This window comes from Pezoporus occidentalis, unplaced genomic scaffold (genome assembly GCF_034315485.1).
Source record: "Pezoporus occidentalis ecotype Australia unplaced genomic scaffold, CSIRO_AGI_Poc_V1 ctg162, whole genome shotgun sequence".
Taxonomy (NCBI): Eukaryota; Metazoa; Chordata; class Aves; order Psittaciformes; family Psittacidae; genus Pezoporus; species Pezoporus occidentalis.
In genome coordinates, this window is record NW_026913447.1 from 1,966,257 (window position 1) to 1,987,717 (window position 21,461).

The 21,461-nt window shown below is 37.5% G+C and overlaps 1 protein-coding gene across 2 annotated transcripts in view; it reads left to right on the forward strand.

Moving 5' to 3' along the window:
* Positions 1–1,492: 1,492 nt before the first annotated feature.
* Positions 1,493–21,461, forward strand: part of SLC1A3 (solute carrier family 1 member 3) — a 63,587-nt gene continuing 43,618 nt past the window's right edge. The window contains exons 1-2 of one of the 2 annotated variants that reach the window (XM_062612939.1): positions 1,493–1,657; positions 3,201–3,475. In XM_062612939.1, the coding sequence (XP_062468923.1) occupies positions 3,295–3,475 (181 nt within the window). In that variant the 5' untranslated portion in view covers positions 1,493–1,657; positions 3,201–3,294. Of the gene's footprint in view, positions 1,658–2,675; positions 2,821–3,200; positions 3,476–21,461 lie in introns of those variants that run through there. The other variant, XM_062612940.1, reaches the window with a different exon arrangement.

Below are 21,461 nucleotides of genomic sequence, written 5' to 3' on the forward strand. Positions count from 1 at the left end.
AAGAAAGATCAAACAAGCAGATCACTAAAGGCCAAAGGTCAGTTAGGAGGTCAGGTCCCATCTCCAGGCAAAACTCTGAAAGTATTTTAAAACTCCACCCCAAAAAATGAGAATGAGATTGACGCTTACACTGCCAGGTGTAAGAAAATGCATGTGTTTCTGTCTTTGCAACACAAGCTGTCAACCTGTGTGCTTGCTTTTTTTAAGTCAATAAGTTAATTTACATGAATACTCTCTTTCTTAAGTTAGACACCTAAGATCAAGGTTCCCCAATATACAGTTCAATCTCAAACCTACATTAATCATGAGTAAGTTTGCATTATTATTTCTCCCTAAATTGCACGTTTTTATCTGAAGCACAATTGAATTAGAAAACACTTTAGCGAAACTATTACTGTAACTGTGTGGAATAACACTACTCTTAGTTTTATTTCATGGCTAGCTATATTTTATGTGTCTGGCACATAAGATTATTTCTGTACATTTAAAATCACTTTCCAGAGGGAAAAACCCCAACATTAAAAGCCAATATAATCTATAAACAAACTTCTTAAATTGAATGTTTAGCATAAGATTAAATAAATTTCCATTTACAGTATTTGTTCATGTTTTAAATAAATACAATTAAAAATCTCATGAAAGATGCACTGAAATATAATTGTGGAATATATTAACCTGACTTTACCAACATTTAAAACAAAAGTGTTTTTTCTAAGAAGTGAAAGAAGGCCTTTTGGAATTCCCTTGCCTCTCCTCTGCAAATATCTTTTCAATAGTACAAACTTTTAAATGCTAAGAAAACTGAAGGCCACTTATTTCTCGAAACTGAATGTTTTATGCTTTCCCCTTTATCATTCATTCCTTGCTATTGAAGCAGGCTGAATGGGGCTTAGTACCAGTGAGTTTAAATTGCTAAACAAGAGGCAAGTCTCATCATGTGGTTTGAATATCTACAAGAAACATACAAAGAATAATAGCTGATTTTCTCTATTCTTGATAATGCTCCAGTTGCTTCTGAAAGATATGTCTGGTTCCCCACCCTGAGAAGAGTAGATCATGAAAAACTGTCCTTAAGAATTAGAAAATGTGTGATAGTCTCCTGGTAGAACAAACTAGCGTGCTCAGATATTTTACCACTTATTTTAAAAAGCACAGGAATGGTGTTATATAATTATGTTCAGGCTTTTCAGATTTCCAGTCTGGAATGCCTAATGAAGAAGTGTTCCTGTTCCAGCCTCCGCTGCGCTGTGTGTGTATGTGTGTGTGTGTGTGTGTGTGTGTGTGTGATCCTTCAATTCTTCCTGCATTCTGATTTTGCATTTCTAACGAAGCTGAACTGACAAAGCGTGAAAGTGGTCTAAAAGGAAAAACAAAGAAAGTGACCCTGCATTCACTGTGCCAAGACCAATCAATATTCCAGAAGCTCCGCTTTGCCCTCTCTTCTGATGTGTTTTTATTTTTTTCAGAGTTGGGCTCACAGTCTCCTCCCCTTTCCTTAAGTTACAGTGATAGTAAATTGCTGTATTCCAGAGCACATGCAGATTGTCAGTTTGCTCTGCCTCCTGCTCGCTCAGCTCTGCAGCTCTGTTGTATTTGCTGGGAAACCCCCACTTTATCTGCCACCACCGTGTTCTTAGGGTACTGAAGATCTGAAAAGGTGAGCCGATTGTTTAATTTCGTGGGGTTTTGAGTAGGAAGTCTTTATTTTTTTCACTCTCTGCCTTTGTATGCTACTTAATGTACTGACCCTTTTGGCTGTACCTATGCTCTTTCTTTATCATGGTGTAAGTTGTAAATGACAGATTAGCTGCATTAATCTTGGAAAGAAAAGTCACCATGAATAAATCTTTAAGAAAAAATAATTAATTGTTCTGAAAAAAACGCTGCTTGCACACAGTAGTCATGTCCAACCTGGATGTATTTACTAATTTAAATATTTAGCTCAGTCTCAGGATGTTTCCACTCTTCAAAAAAGCAAAACATACATAGCATTCTGTTAAAAATTAGACAGGATATTGCACCGAAGTGCCAATCTCGGAACATATGGTAGAAGCGGTGATCAAATCCCATCCAAATAAATTTGTTACAATGAGGTATTTGCTGTAAAACATGCTGTTTGAAAACTCTGTGTACTTTCAGTCTAATTTACTTAAAGTATTAGGCCACGAAATTTAATAGAAGTAAGATGTTATTCGGGCTATGTATAAACTGAGAGATTTCAATGGAAGCACCTAACTTTATCCATTTATTAATTTCTAATTTCCTCACAAAAACATGCCAGTGTATTGACAAAGACTTCAGAAAATGGGAAAATACCTTCGTGCAGGATCCATTTTTGAATAAATTCATACCAAGCAGCCACTAAAAAAAAAAAACAAACCCCAAAAAAACCCTAATTAAAAATAATGTTCTAATCAAGGACTTTAATATTAAAACATTTTAAGGTTGATTCAGTGTGTGATTTCTTACAATCAGATTAGATCCCCATAATCGCTGTCAGGCCAAGTAAGTATTATTTTGCAATGTGAATTTCTGTTGCAGTCTGAAGTGACAAGCTAAGAGGGATATAACTTCTGATGTTTTACAGATGTGCTCTGAATAGTTCATACACTTCAAAGATGAACATTATCAGCATAAAACTCTCAAAAGCATATCTTCTAAATAGTGGTTCAGGGATAAATAAACTGTTCTGCTGCGTTTTGCCATGTCAAAAACAGGAATTCAGCCAATGCATTCAATCATTTAAAAACATCTGAAATGCAGAACATTTTAAATGTACCAGTTCAAGCAAAATATTTCTCTCCAATGAGTAATGTGAAGGTGAGCTGGAATTTTTTCAGCTAATACGGGCCTGCTAAACAGATGAAAAGCAAGCCTGACATGCAGTTTCAAACATTATACCAACTTACACTCCTACGAATTTTACTAAATTCACATTTTTAAAAAGTTAGTCCTGGGTTTTATGGCATGACAACAATGCAGATTAATTTCTGAAGACCTAAGACGTTTGATCAATACATATAATCCTTCTTTCAGAGTTCTTTAGCAGTCATTGAGGTTATCTATCAAAAACTGCAATCAACAACTTAGATACTATAAATAGTACAAGTTTTACTGAAACATGAAGAATACTTGCTTCCATATGGCTAATAATTTCTCTGAAAATCTTACTGCCATATGTGGTGTTTCTTGTCTTCCAGGTTTCTCCAGTACCTCCCACAGAAAAGAGTCTTCCACTTTTCTGAAGGGATATTGGCAAAAGATAATTATAGGAGAAAAGTTTCAGCAAGATAGATGACTAAAGGTAACGGAGAAGACCCAAAAACTGGAAGTAGGATGGAACGCATTCAACAAGGTGTCCGGAAACGTACCCTTTTGGCAAAAAAAAAAGTGCAGAGCATAACAAAGGATGATGTTAAAAGTTATTTATTGAGGAATGCCTTTGTGCTCTTCACCGTTGTTGCTGTGATTCTTGGTGAGTAATTTGTTCAGTACGAATAATCTGTTCTCCAGTGCATTTGACAATGACGATTTGCCTGGGCAATTTGCATTACAAATGAGATCTCAAATTCTTCTGCACTGATAAGAATGTTCTGGCTTTGAGAGTTTTGGCTTTGACAGCTGCATGTTGAAGTTTAAGGAAGAACTACTTTAACTATTCTAGTTTGCCTAAGGAGAATTTGGGTGGAAAAAAATAAGTTGGTTTATGTCTTCTTCCCTTAAAGAATTATATACAGTAAAGGAATTGAATGTTTTCAGTGAAATCTTTTTCTACCAAAGTAAGCTGCTGCAAAATGCTCAGTATGTAACTTATTTACCTAATCTACCAAAAAATAACACCTTGCAAATGACAAACAGAAGTCCTCAATGAATTAAATTAAGTGGCATTTCTAAGCAAAGATATATATTGGAGCCTCAGTGGTTTTGGTTTTCCCCATATAAATGCAAAACAAGCTTATGGTCTCTCAGTCACTCACAATCTTACACATGCATCTTTCAGATGCAATTGGGGCAACAATGGCAATGTTACTTGTTCAAAAGCTGCAAGATAGCACCTGAATACATGCCTTTTTAGAGTATACTGAGAGGAATCCAGAATGTCAAATAGCATTTAGATTTGGAATGCACCAAAATGTAAATTTAAAATATTGCCACACATTTAGAAAGAGAATCTGCTGAGAAAAATTTTTAAAACAAACTTTCTTTTATATAATTACAGTATCACTTTCAATAATTTTCTCTTAACTACAGATTTTCTAAATTACACCATATGTTTCATGAAATACCATTCTTTTAGTGTGAGCAAGAACATTATGGCTTTACTGTATCACTTTAAGTTTTATTTTCTAATTAGTTGAAAATAAAAGCGAATCTGCTTATGAAAACCCAAATATCAGCACTTAAAAGTAAAGGTTTATATCCTGCTCCTGCGTAGGCCCTAATGTCCTTGTTAATGCTGTTCCATATAAATTTCCTTGCTATTTTTCTGTAACTTTTTCAGGAATTAAAATTTTAGGGCATTACCATTATTGTTGCTTAATGCCACTTCTGTAGTATTATTTTAAATTTATTTCAGTTTTGATGGTCCTTTTCTGGGAGACAGTAATAATAATTTACGTATTGGTAAACTAAAGTAACAGAATTTCAGTCTGTTGATATTTATCAACAGTATTTGATCACAAGTGAATAAGTTAAGCATTTTATCTACAATGATCAGGAAGAACAGAACTAAATAAGCAGGTTTTGAAACACTGCCCATACTCAAGTGAATGCAGTTTTATTGACAGTTACCTGTCAATACTGCACAAGACCAGTGTGCTCTTGCAATTTCTTAACTGTCATCTAATTCCAATGTGACTCCCATAAATCTGGCAAAGTGGGAGGAGAAATGTAGGCTGGACAACTGGTTTTACTTTTTTGTATGTTCCAATTAGTTTTAGATAACTAGTAACAAATGTCTGCCCACAGCTCCACTAGCACCTACAGCAGTGGCAAAGTATCAGTAAGGCTGGAACCCAAGTTGTAGAACTAATGAAAATGTGCAGACTTGGATGAGCCATCTGCTCCAATTCTGCTAATGAACCTATAGATGTATCTGGTGTAATATGTAGAAAAAAGTCTTCTCATTACTATCATGGAATACTTCAGATTTTTTTCACATTTGTTATTTGTGGTGTAGTTTTACAGTACATATCTATTAAAACAGGAAATTCACACTTGGTAGCTTATAAAAAGATTTTTCTGGAGAGTCTTTTGCTGTCATAGAAATATTCACAAGTAGGGAACAGTTGGCTGAAGAGTTTGGAGGTGGTTAAACTCCATCTGTCTAGTTTGGCAAGGACTAATCGTCATCACCTCTCGGTTGTATGGTGATCTGTGAAAAATCAGATAGATCCCTTTCCTGGCAGACGGCAATCAACATTGTGAAATTAACCTGCCAGTTAGCACCACTGGCTGTCTCATCAGAGATGCTTGCATGTGAGGGTAGTGTAGGTGGAAACCGAGCTATGCCCAGGCCAGGGTTGAATCATTTACAAGAAATGATGGTAATGCTCTCTGTAATCTAAAATAAACAGATTACATCAGTTATTAGGACTGTCAGTCCAGCAATTTTCATAAAGACTAAACTCAGGAAAAGTAAAATTTTAGCTTTAAAGAGAGCAATTTTTCTTCAGAAACATTTATTTCAGGCCTCTTTTGAGGTACTGACATGAAAAAGCCTATTTAATAGAGCATTTCCGACTGCTTTGCTGGGCAGGATTGATGCTGGTAGAGGTTAAGTGGTTAAGATAATCTCTCTTAGGCCCAGTTTCAGGACTGTAGTTTATAATGGACACTTGAGTTTGCGTCTGTGGAGACTAGCACTTTGTTACAAAGTGGATAGCTGCAACATGCATTTGTTTGTGGTACATACTGATATTTTGCAAAGAGAGTAGAGATTTTCTGGCATTCACATGATAAGGAGAAATACAGCCATTCACCCCAACTTCTGCCGTTACTCTGATTCTGAAAGGAATTCTAATATGAATAGCTTCTACAGTACAAAGCCAATTAATATTTGAAAGCCTAATAAAGTTGCAATATAATTCATGTTGAGAATTACTTGAAACTATTCTCCCTTTCCCCAAAACCTCATGAAAGGTCCTTCTGACTTCACATTCTGCATAGATAGGATCTATATCGCACATTGTCATTATCATTGTTGTTGCTATTTTTAGTGAAATTTAAACTGCTTTCAAGCTCTTTGAAAAACTTCAGGAAAAGCATGGTCAGTAGGTAAGTTATGAAGCAATTTTCGGATTCTTCTGGTACACCTAGAAATACTGATTTTTTGCAGTGGATCTTGGCAAGAACCCAAAGCAGAGAACAGTTATGTGAGGTGAATTTGGGAAGCAGACCACTGGTAAATTCAGAGTGTCAGGATGACCATGAGCAATTTAAGGTAGGCTAGGGGTCATGATGGCTCATGGAAAATCTGCAGGAAGTCTTACAAACTTTGAAGTGCTAGCCAAATTACTGGCAAAATCTCAGGCTGTGCCCTCTCTCCCACGCTACTTAGCTCCATCATCCTGTCCCCAAAATGCCTTCCTTTCAGATACCCTTCCTTCAGTGGACTGTCTTGATTCTCTACTTACCTCCCATTTTTAAGAAATGCCACAAGGAGTCCAGACTTTACTCTGGCAGGAGTCCTAAATACCAAAGAATCTCCTGTGGATTCTGAACTTGTACTGAAGGAAAGATCAAGGTACACAGAGCTGCTAAGCGGAGATCCTAAGAAGCTGTTCACAGAGAAATACTGTTTTAATTGAGGGAACAGGTAAAATAGAGGAAGGTTGTGGAGCAAGTACTATAAAACACAGTTTCTGCATAGTTATGAAGTCACTATAGCTCCAAATATTTAGCTGAAATCCTTTGTACGCTGCCAAAGTCATACGCTGCAATTGTCCACTAGGACATTCAAGGGGAAAAGACATAGAACCAGTTCTGTTTTCTGGCTATCTGTCCACCTAAGGGAGCTCTGTTATTGAACCCAGTCTTCTGTAGTTGCAGGGAATCTCACAATAGAGATGAAATGTAGGCAGGCCCAAACATCTGTTCTACAACAGCATACACCATATAGATTCCAGAGATTCCAAAACTTTCCAACATCTTTAAAGAAAAACAGGACAAACTAGTCGGAAGTACAGGAAGAGGGCAGGAGAGGTGAAAGCATAGCCAATGTTCCTGTTTCCCTGAAAAAAAGCAAAGAGCTAAATAAAGACTGAAGATGATTCTTCATAATACAGAAGCAAAAAAAAAAAACACAAAACCCCTGAAACATCTGAACAGTGAAAAGCTGTGCAGAGTAGCAGATTCTCTTATATCAACACACTCCTTTAAACGAGTCCTAAGTACAAGTATGTAATATGCAGGTAGAATTCTGGCTAACACAAAAAACACCAGTCTCTTGTGTGTGGAAGTGATAACTTCTTTGCTATGGCAGATCCTCTGTGTCTACTGAAGATTGAGGCTGATGTACCCAGAGAAGGGTATTTGACCCCATTACACACTGACAATGAACACGATGACAATGCCTAAGGCAGCTTTGGTAAAATTTGCATGAGAACAAAGAATAGATCCATCACTGTAGGGGAAACAGCTGTGGGAGGTGAGACCTGCATGAGAAACTATGTCAAAATGTAAAGAAAGAAACGTGATGCCAGACAAAAGATGAAGACGTATACAAGTAAATCAAGATAGTTTGGGAACAGCGAAGGGTAGATTAATTCTATTTATGCTGATCGCAGACACTGTCTCTGTGCTAGTGCTCCCCTAAATAACCTGCACAGCCAATTGCTTTCTCACCAAGTGACAAAACTATCCTAAGTAATATTCTGAAAAAAATTGCTAACCAAAACCTTAATTCTTTTTTTAAGAAATCTTTATGATTTGAGGAAAAACAAGCAAACAAACAAAACATAAACAGACACTGTAAGATCCAGATAACTTTTAGAAATTCTAAAGATGATCTTTTTCTAAAAGGAGAAAAAGTGAGAAATGTAGGGAACTTCAATTCTGCTACTAACTAACGGGTCAGACTGTGAAATGTGAACAGTACACTAGTTTAGCAGTTACCATCAAAATAAAGCTACGTTTGTGTTTTATCATAATCTGAATTTCTTACTGTACAGTCTAGTGTAACTGCCATATATGACACAGGATAATGACAATAAATGTGGCTACTTTGTGAATCACAGTTGTGCACTCTGGAGACAGCAGCTGTGCATATATGCACATTAAAGGTATAAAATTTCCTTAATATAGACTCACTACCTTTTCATTTACTCTAAATTGCCATTCTACAATTCTGTGAATTCAGGGTGCTCAAAAGTGGTGCTCAAAAGTAGTATGTCTGAGTGGTCATAAAACAATCCAGAGAAACATATTCGTCGCACTCTTCATACAGCTTGTGAAAAAGAGGGGGAGATTCTCAAATTCTCGCTAAAAATTAAATTTAAATTTATTTTTATAATGCCACTTCTCACAAAGCAGATATCAAGCCTGTCCTGGGTGGAATGCAAGACGGTAACCGCATGAGACATTTAGGATGTTTATGTGGTTTCTCAGAGATTTTACAAGAGAATTCCCTGAATGCCAGTAGAATACGGCAATCACACTATCGAAAGATGTGTTACAACAGAAACAGTGGTCATCTCAAAGACCATAAAAATTTTTTGTGTGTTTATCATCAGAAGGGACTAAAAAGACATTTCTGCATTAAATGAACTAGTGTTAGGGTTGCCAGTCATATCCACTTTTCAGTAGATAGTCACTGTAGTTACTATGGTGACTGCAAGGCAGTACAAAGTCATAAGCAAGGTGCCAATGATTTGTATGCTGAGGAAACGTTTAAGATTGTTAGATCCTTACTAGCACCATAGCTATTGTAAACCTAGAAGGAGTTGTCATCTGTACTGGAATGCTTTTGATTGGCCACAGTGAAGGTGTGGTGAAAATAGTACGATCTGTTCTTCATTAATTCTTAAAAATTTCATTTATGTTGCTTAAATTTCTCGCACAGCTTCTTGAAATCATAGAATCATAGAATAGTTAGGGTTGGAAAGGACCTTAAGATCATCTAGTTCCACCCCCCCTGCCATGGGCAGGGAGACCTCACACTAAACCATGCCACCCAAGGCTCTGTCCAAACTGGCCTTGAGCACCACCAGGGATGGAACAGTCACAGCTTCCTTGGGCAACCCATTTAAGTGTTTCACCACCCTCACAGTAAAAAACTTCCTCCTTATATCCAATCTAAATTTCTCCTGTTTAAGTTTGAACCCATTACCACTTTTCCTACCACTACAGTCCCTAATGAAGAGTCCCTCCCCAGCATCCCTATAGGCCCCCTTCAGATACTGGAAGGCTGCTATGAGGTCTCCACGCACCCTTCTCTTCTCCAGGCTGAACAGCCCCACCTTTCTCAGCCTGTCTTCATATGAGAGGTGCTCCAGTCCCCTGATCATCCTCCTGGCCCTCCTCTGGACTTGTTCCAACAGTTCCATGTCCTTTTTATGTTGAGGACACCAGAACTGCACACAATACTCCAGGTGAGGTCTCACAAGAGCGGAGTAGATGGGGAGGATCACCTCTAACCTGCTGGTCACGCTCCTTTTGATGCAGCCCAGGATACAGTTGGCTTTCTGGGCTGCAAGCTTGCACTGAAACTGGCTCACATTCAGTTTCTTATTGACCAGCACCTCCAAGTCTTTCTCCACAGGGCTGCCCTGAATCTCTTCTTTGCCCAACCTGTAGCTGTGTTTGGGATTGCTCCGACCCAGGTGTAGGACCTTGCCCTTGGCATGGTTAAACTTCATGAGGTTGGCATCAGCCCACCTCACAAGCGTGTCAAGGTCCCTCTGGATGTCATTCCTTCCCTCCAGCGTATCGATCGAACCACACAGCTTGGTGTCATCGGCAAACTTGCTGAGGTGCACTCAATCCCATTGTCCGTGCCGCCGGTAAAGATATAGAGCAAGACAGGTCCCAACAGCAAACCCTGAGAGACACCAGTTGTTACTGGTTTCCAGCTGGATATTAAAACTGGAAATAACCAAGCATCTAGAACTTTTCAGGGGTTTTATGATACTGAAGAAAAAAAAAATTATAAAACACTTATGTTTTTATGTGAATTAACATGCATTTGGAAAACGATACAAAAAAAATCTGAAATTTAAGAGAAGTAAATAAAGAAATTAGATCTTCTGGATATTAGTTAAGACTACTGAAGATGTAAGATATAAATGCTATAAAGATATAAATGGTAATTTACTGTAGCGCTGACTTCTAGATTAGCAGCTGGGAGATACTGGCTTCTTTATTTTTCCATGCCTTGTTTAAAAAATCAGATATTCTGGTACAACCAGCTGCATAAAATAACCCATGTAGTCACATTACGTGTGTATATCCTCTGTCTGTCCTCCAAATTTATTTTGTTTACTGTGCATTCCTTTCAAATATTTATTTCATTCAGATTTTCAGATTTTGAATCAAATTCTCAGATTACAATTTAGTAATCCCCTCACTACAAGAGAGACATTGAGGTGCTGGAGTGGGTGCAGAGAAAGGCAACAGAGCTGGTGAAGGGTCTGGAGCACACGTGTGATGGGGAATGGCTGAGGGACCTGGGAGAGGTTTAGTCTGGAGAAGAGAAGGCTCAGGGAGGACCTTACTGCTCTGTACAACTGCCTGAAAGGAGGTTAGAGTGAGGTGGGGTTGGTCTCTTCTCCCCATTAACAAGTCGTGGGACAAGAGGAAATGGCCTCAAGCTGCACCAGGGAGGTTTACTCTTGATATTAGGAAAAATTCATTCACCGAAAAGGTTTGTCAAGCATTGGAATAGGCTGTTCAGGGAAGTGGTTTGTGTCGCCATCCCTGGTATTTAAAAGACATGTAGATGTGCACTTAGAGACATGGTTTAGTGATGGATTTGGCAGTGCTATGTTAATGGTTGGACTTGATAATCTTAAAGGTCTTTTCTGACCTAAACAATTCTATGATTCTTTGTGATTTAGGGTATTTTGTCATATATTTTTTTCTCAGCATATTATAGTTCAGTTCGACTGGAGCTTTGGAACAACAAAGCAATGCAAGTGAAACATTAAAAAAAAAGTAATAGTAAGGAGCTAAATGATATCTTCCTCAATACCAGTTTCTCCAGCTGTGTCGTTCTTAGTATATGCTATGGTGTCTACAATGTATATTAGAAAATTAATAGGCTCCTGACCAAGGAGTTTTAAATTAGTCACTGATACAACAAAAATAAATTAATAAATGGTGTGGAATAGGGAAGAAAATATGCAAAATAGGTAAAGAACAAATGAAATTATTCTAACGGAGTTTTATTAAGAACTGGATTTTTATGTCAACCCATCAGACTTGAAGTTGTACTGGCACTGTTTGTACTTTTAATCCACAGGGTGAAACCATGGGGTGTGTAACTTTTAAAAATCCATACAAAATGAATCTACTTTGATGACAGATTTTATAAGGCATTTTTTTAACAAACAGGAAAATAATAGGTCTGGTGAACTGTACAGCAGTGAAAAGGAGAACAGTTAAAAGCAGGAAAAGAGGCAAAGATTATAAATGGAAATCAGCTTGACAGTTACAAAGTGTGCGCTTGGTTTTCACCATTTATCTTGGCATAATTGTGAATTTATTTATTAAAGAAAAAGTTTTAAAACATGGGGCTGAAATGTTGTGTTATTTACACTGAAGCGTAAGATGATCCCGCACACTGGCTCTAGTAATTACTGCGGTTTTATCATTCACAAGGACTGAATTAAAAAAAAAAATAAAATAAAATTGCCTTTGTATGGCAGGATTAATAACCAGGGAATTCCTGAGGATACTTACCAAAGGCAGTTGATAAATAATGCTACTGCATATATTTTGATGTCTTTTAAAATCATTTTTACTTGGGAATACATACATTAAACAAACATAGACATACCATCTAGTCTCTCAGAGCCTAAAATGTAAGAAAATGAAGTGACATATGGAATCCAAATCTCAGAGCTGGGTGTCTTTCTAGGGCATGAGTGAAAGCTCTGAGACTCAGAAGACCCCAGAAGTCCACAAGCTAAGCATGCAACTGCCTAAAATTTGTCAGGAGAAAAATAAACAAAAAACCAGGTTTGCATTCCTATTCCCACGCCTGTCTGAGTAAGTCAGGACAATGCCAGATATTTTTACCCGGTCAAGATCCAGAAGCACAGGAGTGCTCACCTTGGAAATGGTGTCAGCAGTGCTTGAGGAATTGGCTCACTCTTTTCCTTTCAAAAGCCAAGTAACAGGAGGATGCAATTCCACCATTACTTTCAAAGTTCTGTCATCAGGCAGAAGGAAATGCAGTACTTCTAAAGGCAAATACGTATGCCAAAAGAGCAAAAGTTGGCAGGATGTTAAAACATGGCTGAAATGCTCATCTGTAACAGGGAACCCCTCTCAGGCTATGAAGTAATCCTTTCAGCAAGAATAAGGACTTGAGGCATCCAAAATCCAGGTAGTTTTCTGCATGTGTCAGTTATATTCAGTTTCTAGATCCCCAAGACTTCTGGAATTAGGCAAATAGATGTTTAACTCATGGCAATTCTGAGAAAACCACAAATAGAAAAAAGCGAGGGGTCTTCCAAAACAAACAAAGTGCCCGTTAACTTTATAGATTTCCAGTACTAAGCTTTTTTTTGTCTAGAGGGACTTTGCAGGTCACGGTTTGGACTCAGGCACTTATTATATGATTAAATATTGTTCCATGTGCCAGTTTCCCTTTTCCATTTTTTGTGACCTTTAAGATAGGAAAATCCTGCCTCTCTGAATAACACTTAATGGTGAGAAGAGAGGTATTGTAAGCCTTATGGAAGCTACGTTTAAATTAGTCCTGTATGCTACAATGAGTTAACTCACAAGAAGTCAGATGTGAGACCTCTTTTTAATCAACTGAAATAAAACACTGCTGAAAGTTTATGTGCTGAAAGAGGCTGTCTGACCAGAAAACTAAACAGATTGAAAGCTCAAGTTAAGAATAGTTTCACAGTTATATTGAAGCTTTTAGGGATGATGTGGCTACAGTAATAAAATCAAAGAGCTAGAGACTGAAAGCATCCTATCTTTTTAAAAAGATGATAGTATGATTCCAGGAATTTTAGTAATGAGCATAAATAAAGGATTGGGGTAATACTTACACCTGATATGACAAGCTTTGTATTCTACAACAGAAAATGCATGCTGTCAGTCTGTCCAGGTTGTTTTCATGTGTCAGCAGAATACTAGATATAAAAGGTTCTTTAAAATCTTATAACAAAATCTGCCATGTGAATTACGTTGTATGACCCAAACAGTTCTGGCATAGGCATATCTTGATTCAACAAAATACTTAATGCTCAGTGGCAAACATCTCAGTTACAGATTTAGAGTATCAGCGCTAGGCTAAATTAACAGGTGGTTTTGTAGGAATTAAAAGTTGGGCTATTTCCATAGACATGTGAATGCATAATTTGAATGCCCCATAGATAATGGTGTAAAGCTGCATATCAAGGAAGAGAAGCTTACAATGAACTGTTTTGTAGTGTATGTCTGAGGTGGATTTTAAATAAAGCAAATAAAGGCAATTATCAAGGTCTAACCCAAGGCTCTCTGTTAAACTACACTGGAATTTGTTCAGACCAGAGCTCTGTTTCCTGAGCATATTCACACAAAGTTCTTGGCACTGAGGGATCTCAGTCTCATTGACCGTGATTCCTCAGTTTTACAATACTCTAAAAAAGAAAATAATACAGATGGGCAGCTGAAACTGTACTAGAGAAAAACAGAATTAGGTGCTGTTAAAGACTATGTCAGCTTCCAGTTGAGGAAAAACAGGGAAAAAAGAAATGCAGAGGCAAGACAGAAACTATAGAAACTTTAAGAGGGCAGCTCTCCTATTAGTGGGGAACTATTCTTTATGAGAGTAAAAGCATTAACATTAGTTAAGAAGGTGAAGCAGCAAAGTAAACCCAGGAATGAAAAAAACCCAGTAACTTTATAAAGTACTAAGTAGCATCATAATTCTAAATAATACTTCACAAAATAGAATCTGGCATATATCGTGAATGTCTGATCTTTTACATATATAATAAAAGAAAAATCCTGAATTTTGATGTAATTATTTATTTTGTGCATTAAAATTAATTTTTTTCCTATGGCTCAGAGACTAATAAGAGTACAGAAATTATGAGTAGTTTGTCTTTTAATAAAGTCTTTTGTCTGAGGATGGGATCAGGAATAATGTCCCTATTCCACAAAGAATGGTCTGCTTCAGTGGAGCAGTGAAAACCCTACTTCATTCCAAACCCTCTACAATCCTTCAATTGCTTGTCTTATAAATAACAACAACAGAGAAATCAAAGATTAGAAATAAATACAGAAACAGTTCTAGGAAAACAGGGAAAAATAAGAAAAAATTGAAGGCAAAGAAAGAAGCAGAAGTTGGATTGAAGGCAAAGGAATAAGCAGAAGAGAATGGGCAACTGCCCAGCTATAGTTATAAAGATGTTTCAGAAGTTCAGGCACCTGAAGAGTTAGACAGTGGAAGGCAGAGGCTTTGAGTGTCTTACTTCTGAGCTGTGAATTACGTGCCTATGTGTCTATGTTAATATCTTTAAATGCCCATAAAATGTGTTAATATTATTAAATGCCTCTGGGTCTTTTGTAACTGTAAATGTAATTGTAACTCAATAGAGATGTTATAAGTCTGGTGTGATTTTTGTGGAAGGTAATAGCTCTCATTGGATAAAGTGAATCTTTAGGGTCATGTTCAGGAGACAGGTGTTCCTGAGGCACAGTGACTACAGCACTGCAGGTCTGTCTTTCTTCAGTATAGCTGAGAGTACCATGCCACTCTTGTGACCCCTCAGGCTGACAAGAAGTTCAACGTGAGCCAGCAGTGTGTGCTTGCAGCCCAGAAAGCCAACCATGTGCTGGGCTGCATCAAAAAGAGCATGGCCAGCGCATCGAGAGAGGTGATTCTCCCCCTCTAACATAAGAAATATATGGACCTGTTGGAGGGAGTCTAGAGGAGGGCCACAAAGATGATCAGAGGGCTTGAGCACCTCCCCCCCTGAAGACAGGCTGAAAGAGCTGGGGCTGTTCAGCCTGGAGAAGAGAAGGCTCTGGGCAGACCTTTTTGCAGTTTCCAGTTCCTAAAAAGGCTACAAGAAATCTGGAGAGAGACCTTTTACAAGGGCTTATAGTGACAGGACAAGGAGGAATGGCTTTAAATTACTAGAAGGTAAGTTTAGATTAGATGCTAGGAAGTGTAGTAGGCTAGGGGGCAGTGGCATAGGTTGCCCAGAGAAGCTGTGACTGCTTCATCCCTGGCAGTGTTCAAAGCCAGGTTGGACGGGGCTTGGAGCAGCCTGGTCTAGTGGAAGGTGTTGCTGTCCGTGTCAGGGGGTTGGAACTGAATGGCCGTTAAAGTCCCTTCCAACCCAAACTGTTCTGTGATATGATTGGGTTCTCTTGGATACCTACCTCTTCTATAGTACTTCTCCTATGACTCCCCTCATGGTATCTCTCAAGCAAAACAGAGGTAGCTGTTTGTGTCTAAATCAAGCCATACTCCAGTATAGCCACCTATTAGAACTACGCTGCAGTACAGGTCCTTAATCTCTCTACTGCATTGGCAACATCCAGTTAAGAGGGAAGTGAGATATCACACAAAAATATATACACCTTTACATGTGGATTCTCTGCTGGGTCTCTACCAGATGAGAGCTGTAGAGTAACAGCTAGTTTATTAAGCCAATTGGTGCTTGGTCTTTTAAAGGTCTGAAACAGAGAATCAAGTTCATATGGAAAGCATTTGCTCTAAATTCAGTTTTAAAAGAGAACTAAAGGAATTTTAAGCTATCTTCAAACTCTAATTTTGGATTCTTTTAGGAAGAGTCAGTGATAAAGTTGCGTAAGGGTACATTTCTGTGGTTGATTAATGCAGCCCTACCTGTGTCCCTGGCTTCATATTTCAACCCTAAAATGTTTGCTTTTCTCCCTTGCCATTACATCACCACCATCATCTAGCACAGCAGTAAACCTGTCCAGGGATCTAATTTGTCAAAAAACTAACCCAGTAAAAAATAGTTCTTCCCTGGTTTAGCAGCCAAATGAGCTCATCTCAGTATCTGACAAGTACAAGTTCATTGAAGTACAGATTTCAAGTTTGATTAGTTTGGAAAGGAGGCTGAGGGTGACCTCCTTCCTCTTTACAGCTTTCTGAGGAAGGGACATGGAGAGGAAGGTGCTGAGCTCTGCTCCCTGGTATCCAGTGACAAGACACATGGGTATGGTTCAAAGCTGCACCTGGGGAGGTTTAAACTGGACACCAGGAAGCATTTTTTTACCAAGAGGGAGGTCAAACACTGGAACAGGCTTCCTGGAGAGGTTGTCGATGCCCCAAGCCTGTCAGTGTTAAAGGGGCATTTGGACAGCGCGTTTATTAGCATGCTTTAACTTTTAGTTGCCCCTGAAGTGGTCAGGCAGTTGGACTAGATGATTGTTGTAGGTCCCTTCTGCTATGATGACTGTGTAACATAAGAAGCAGTTCTCAAACGATAAAAAGCTGTAACCCCGTTGTGATCCTAAATTAAATTGAGTAAAAAGGTAGCTAGTTAGCTACTAATCAGCAATTAGTGCAATAAGAGCTAATCTTTACAATAGAATTAGTGAAAACAACAGAAAAATCACACATAAAAAAAAAAAGACTGCTGCAGTATTTAGGAATTGAATATGTAGGTTAGATATCTAGTATTTCGGTTCAACAAAATGTTTTCAAAGGGTACATACATCCTTTCCTATATAAAGAAAACCAGAAAGTAAGAAAGAACAGGTGATATGCAAGGTGGGGGGAGGGAAAGTGAGAGTGAGGGGAAGGTTCAATATAATATTGTGGGAAAAAAGAAATGATGAAAATCAAAACCATGCAAGTGAATTGCTTAGTCTGCGGTTCTCATGGCAGGCAAAGAAAGAGATGAAGAGCAATTGTGATTTTGTCGGGAGCTTGAAGTATTTCTTATCACTAGAGGAGTTACTTACCTGTTTGTTTCAAGTACATACAGTTGTGGCCTTATCTGAAATTGGTTGTTAGAAGAAAAGGTGTCAGAACAAAATTGTAAATTAAGCAGAAGCAAATGATCCGAAGAACAAAAGCATTCATTCCAGAGCTATGCAGGAACATAAGAACGAAATGGCTGGGCAGCTAACAAGAATACACAATGCACCATCAAACTTGTAGGAGCCCAGCTCTCTTGGTGGCTCTAAACTAATTTCTGCTATAGAAAAAAATGTTACTGTCTTGCTGGTTGCAAGTTTTTCTAGAAGTGTACTATTTACAGCTATTACTTTATTGCATCATTTCACCTACTTCAAGGTATTCTTTTCCAGTTTTTATGAAGTTTTATATTTCATGCTAGAAAAGAAAAAGTAAGTCTTTATCAATAACCTGTTGAAGGTTATTGATAAAGACCTCATTTAACAGTGCTTTGAGATTTACTGGTAAAAAGCAGAAGTGTATGTAAATCTGACTGGTGTGTTCTGTTTGAACTGGCAAGCACTAATACAGAAAAGACATCTCTTGCCCTTTCATTAATACACCACCTAGTATTTTCCTTGTGAAATATGCTTAAGTAATTTTTGATCAATTAAAAACTAAACCTGATGGATTTTCTACTTTCTACATGAAAATACAGCAGAGAACATGGAGATTGTAAAAAGTATTATCCCCAGAGGCTCATAAGGTTTAATTTAAAAAAAAAACAAGACTTCTCTTATTTAAGAAAAATGCTGCTATTTTCACTTAAATACACCATGCCTATTAGGAGCTTCCTTATTCTCTTAAAATTATTAATTATTTGAAGTAGTGAAAAAAACCACAATCTGCTCCATTAACCTTTTATATCTAATTCTTCTAAGAATAACAAAGAGGAGAGTAGTCTTTAGCTTTCCTAAAGTCCTTGAAATAGCATTTAGCTCTGGGTTAAACTCCATCTCTCCTTCTTCTTTGAAGAGTTATGATTGGTTTCTTTTACTGATAAGTTGTTTTAAACCTATGTGTAGATATGCAACCTGTTTTATTTATGCAACATAAAGGATCATGTGAAAGAACTCTAGCATTGGGAGAACAAGACATTCCAATTAAGAACTTAATTTTTTTTCTGGAGGATTTTAAAGTTCATTTTCAGATTCAACTTAGGAAATTGTAAGTTGATGATACTCTGGTAGATAACTACAATAATTTTTTTTTTTTTTCAAAACACACCCAACCAAAAAAGAATAAATATCTCCATAACACAACTATTCCTAAAAACTGAGTATTACAGAAGTATTTTTGTCTTGTTCCTTCAAACCCTGATTGTAGTGCTCACTTCATCACATTTTGATGTTGATTCTTTTAAGAAATTTTATATAGAGGTTTGTATGCTTCTTAGCAACTGCAGGTATACCCATATCTTTTAAAGCCTGACCTCAAGACTTTATTTTTCTTTTCTGGTTTTGCAGCATCTAGAAGTTAAAACCCTGGGACATTCATCAATGTTTTCCTGTTTTAGGAATGAACAATCTCAAATCATATCTGCTATTTTTGCCATTTCCATCCCATTCTTGTCACTGTTAGAATTATATTCACCTTCTGCTACTTTTGAGTTTAACATACAAACTGAGTATTTTTTGAACTTCTGTTGGTAGAAAAAATGCAATAAAATTGTGTAGCCTCAGGATTGTTCTGATTGTCTTCAGGATTATCTACAAATGGACTTTTCCATAAATTTGGCTATAGCACTGACAAGAACAGCTCAAAAATCTTTTTGTACCTATAATCTGATTTGCTTCTTCATAGTGAACTGTATAAATCATTCAGCAGTATGGATCTGTTACACAACTATATGCATGTACAGAATAAATCTCCTTAACTTAAACAAGCACTACTGATTTTTGTCCAGAAAAAACCTAACAAATTCTATTGAGAAATCTACTCTTCCCTGCAGTGCAGAAATGGTACACCATTTACCATTTGAGAAGTCAGGCTCTGATAGCGTTGATTAGTTGTTCTTTTCTGTTACAAAGGGTAGACAGAAACCTGCACAACAGGTTGTGGGAACTTGTTTCACATAAGGCTTTGTTTCATTACAATTTTCAGAATTAATCAGAAACTTGAAACTTCTACTGAGAAAGGCCAGCTCCAGTATTTAATTCTCCCAGTTTTGACTGAGGAGGGTCCTAAGCACTGCAATTCTTACCACACACAAAGACATGGATGATTGTTGAAATACCACACACCTTCCAGAGATTTAGTACCTTTTACCTAGTGTTACTTCCCAATTTTATTTTGATACTTTGTCATTGCGTCTATCTTTAAATCATTGTTGTATGCTGTTATCTCATTATTTTAAAGCCTGCAAATGTTGGTTCTGAGAAGTGAATTCGAATAAGTCAAAGCTACCTTTCCGTTTCAAGTTCATGATTTTTCTTAATGAAATTTTGTCAGACAGGATGTAATACCCAGTATCTAGGCATTTAAACTCAGAACCAAAAATAAAGTTTTATCTTCATATACTCTAAGATCAAGAGACACTGGTAAAATCATGCTGTTCTGTCCTTATCTGTTCAATGCTTTCATTGTCACACATACAATGAGGAAATAATTTGCTGAGATCGTTTACTGAGCCTCACTATTTGAAGACATTTTCAGAAACATCAGTAATAGTAATCACTACTACATTTATATCACAAGCAGGGAAAATGAGTCAGAGAAGTATTCTTACGTCTTAGGCATAACTGCATAGAAATTAATAGCAGTGATAAGATTAAGACTGAAGAATTACTAACTATTGGGTGTTGACCCAGTTCACCACAATACACTACCAGGCACATTTTTTCCACATCGCAGAAATTCTTTTTGTAAACTGCAGTGCTGGGCAACCCTGTAATTATGCAGAGAGTGTTTTCACACACACACACAAAAAACAGAAAAAAAACAAAAAAACAGTAACTTTCGGCTCAACAGGTTTACTTGAAACTTCAGAAACTTATTCTCACTATGAATAATATTAATTCAAACTGTCATTTATTCAGGCCTTGATTTTCTCTTAAGCCACTTTGTAGTGCTTGGACAGTAGTGGACCAGATAATCAAGCCCTTATAGTATAGCATAAGGACTAGTTCTTATAGTAACCTCAGAAACCCTTACTAACTTCAGTGAGGCTTTGTACTAGTGCAGACATTAATTCATGTGGAACTAATTGCAGGACTGTGGCCTAAGAAACTGGTGTAGCTCTATTTGCTTGTTATCCAGTTGTCAAAATGCAGTGCTCATTAAATGCAGAAACAAAGGGTCCAGATGGATTCTTTATATCTGAGAAATGTGTTCCCCATATAAAAAGGAGATAATGAGTAACACTGCTGTGGAATTTAAAACCTTATTGGAAAGAAGGGAAAGTCTAAGACAGGTCTTTTAATCAAGAATAGTGCAGAGTCCCTTTCTCTATATATTCTGTGATCTACTTTTACCTAAAAAGTAATTTATGCACTTGGACTACCTGAGTCTTCTTGCAACATGAATGAGACTTACATGCTTTGTAGTCCCATTGCTTTTTTCCACAGTGTGAACCCCATGCCTGGTTCCAATTGTGCTCTAATTACTTTTCTCCTGTCCTGTAACACTGAGATTTTCTGTCCTATGCAAGACATTTCTGGACTCCTCTAACTTAACCAACCTGCATGATCAGACAGACAGGACTCATTAACGTGAGAGCTACAGCTATTTCCTTACCTCAGCAGATGGCAATAAGCTAGTGTAGGAGGCATAACAGCATATTTTATCTAGTAAAATTTGGCATGAAGATATCTGCTGTATGGATGTGCCAATCTAAAATCTAATTTTTTTAAAAAGCGCAAAACCACAAAGTGATTAAGAATTTGAACTAACAGTATCCAAAAGTGTTCGATGTTGCAGCAGTTTTAGGATGTACCCAACTGCTAATAGGATCTAAAAGTGACCTTGAACGCTCTGCTGCCTAACATCGCTGAGGGTTCAGTTTCATGAAAAGTTTTAGAATACTGAAGTCTGTCTGCCTACCAAAAAGGGCAGTCCCCCTCTTCTCCAAGGCACAATTCTACCTATTCCCTGTGAAGATACCAACAGTTGTGCAGCCATGCGAACAATTTACCTCAGGGAATTGACCTAGCTCCAAATTAACCCAGAAAAATAAATTATTTTTGCAGAATGATCAGTTCTCTGATTCAACTTTCTATACAGCCATGGTCAACACAAATACCACTGCTAGACAGTGGGGAAGAATACAGAGTCATTAATGGGAAGGAGGGATAGTTGAGCTTCATGATCTGTATAGTTAAAATGTGTTGCCTGGCTGGATATAGAAGACCTACATCAG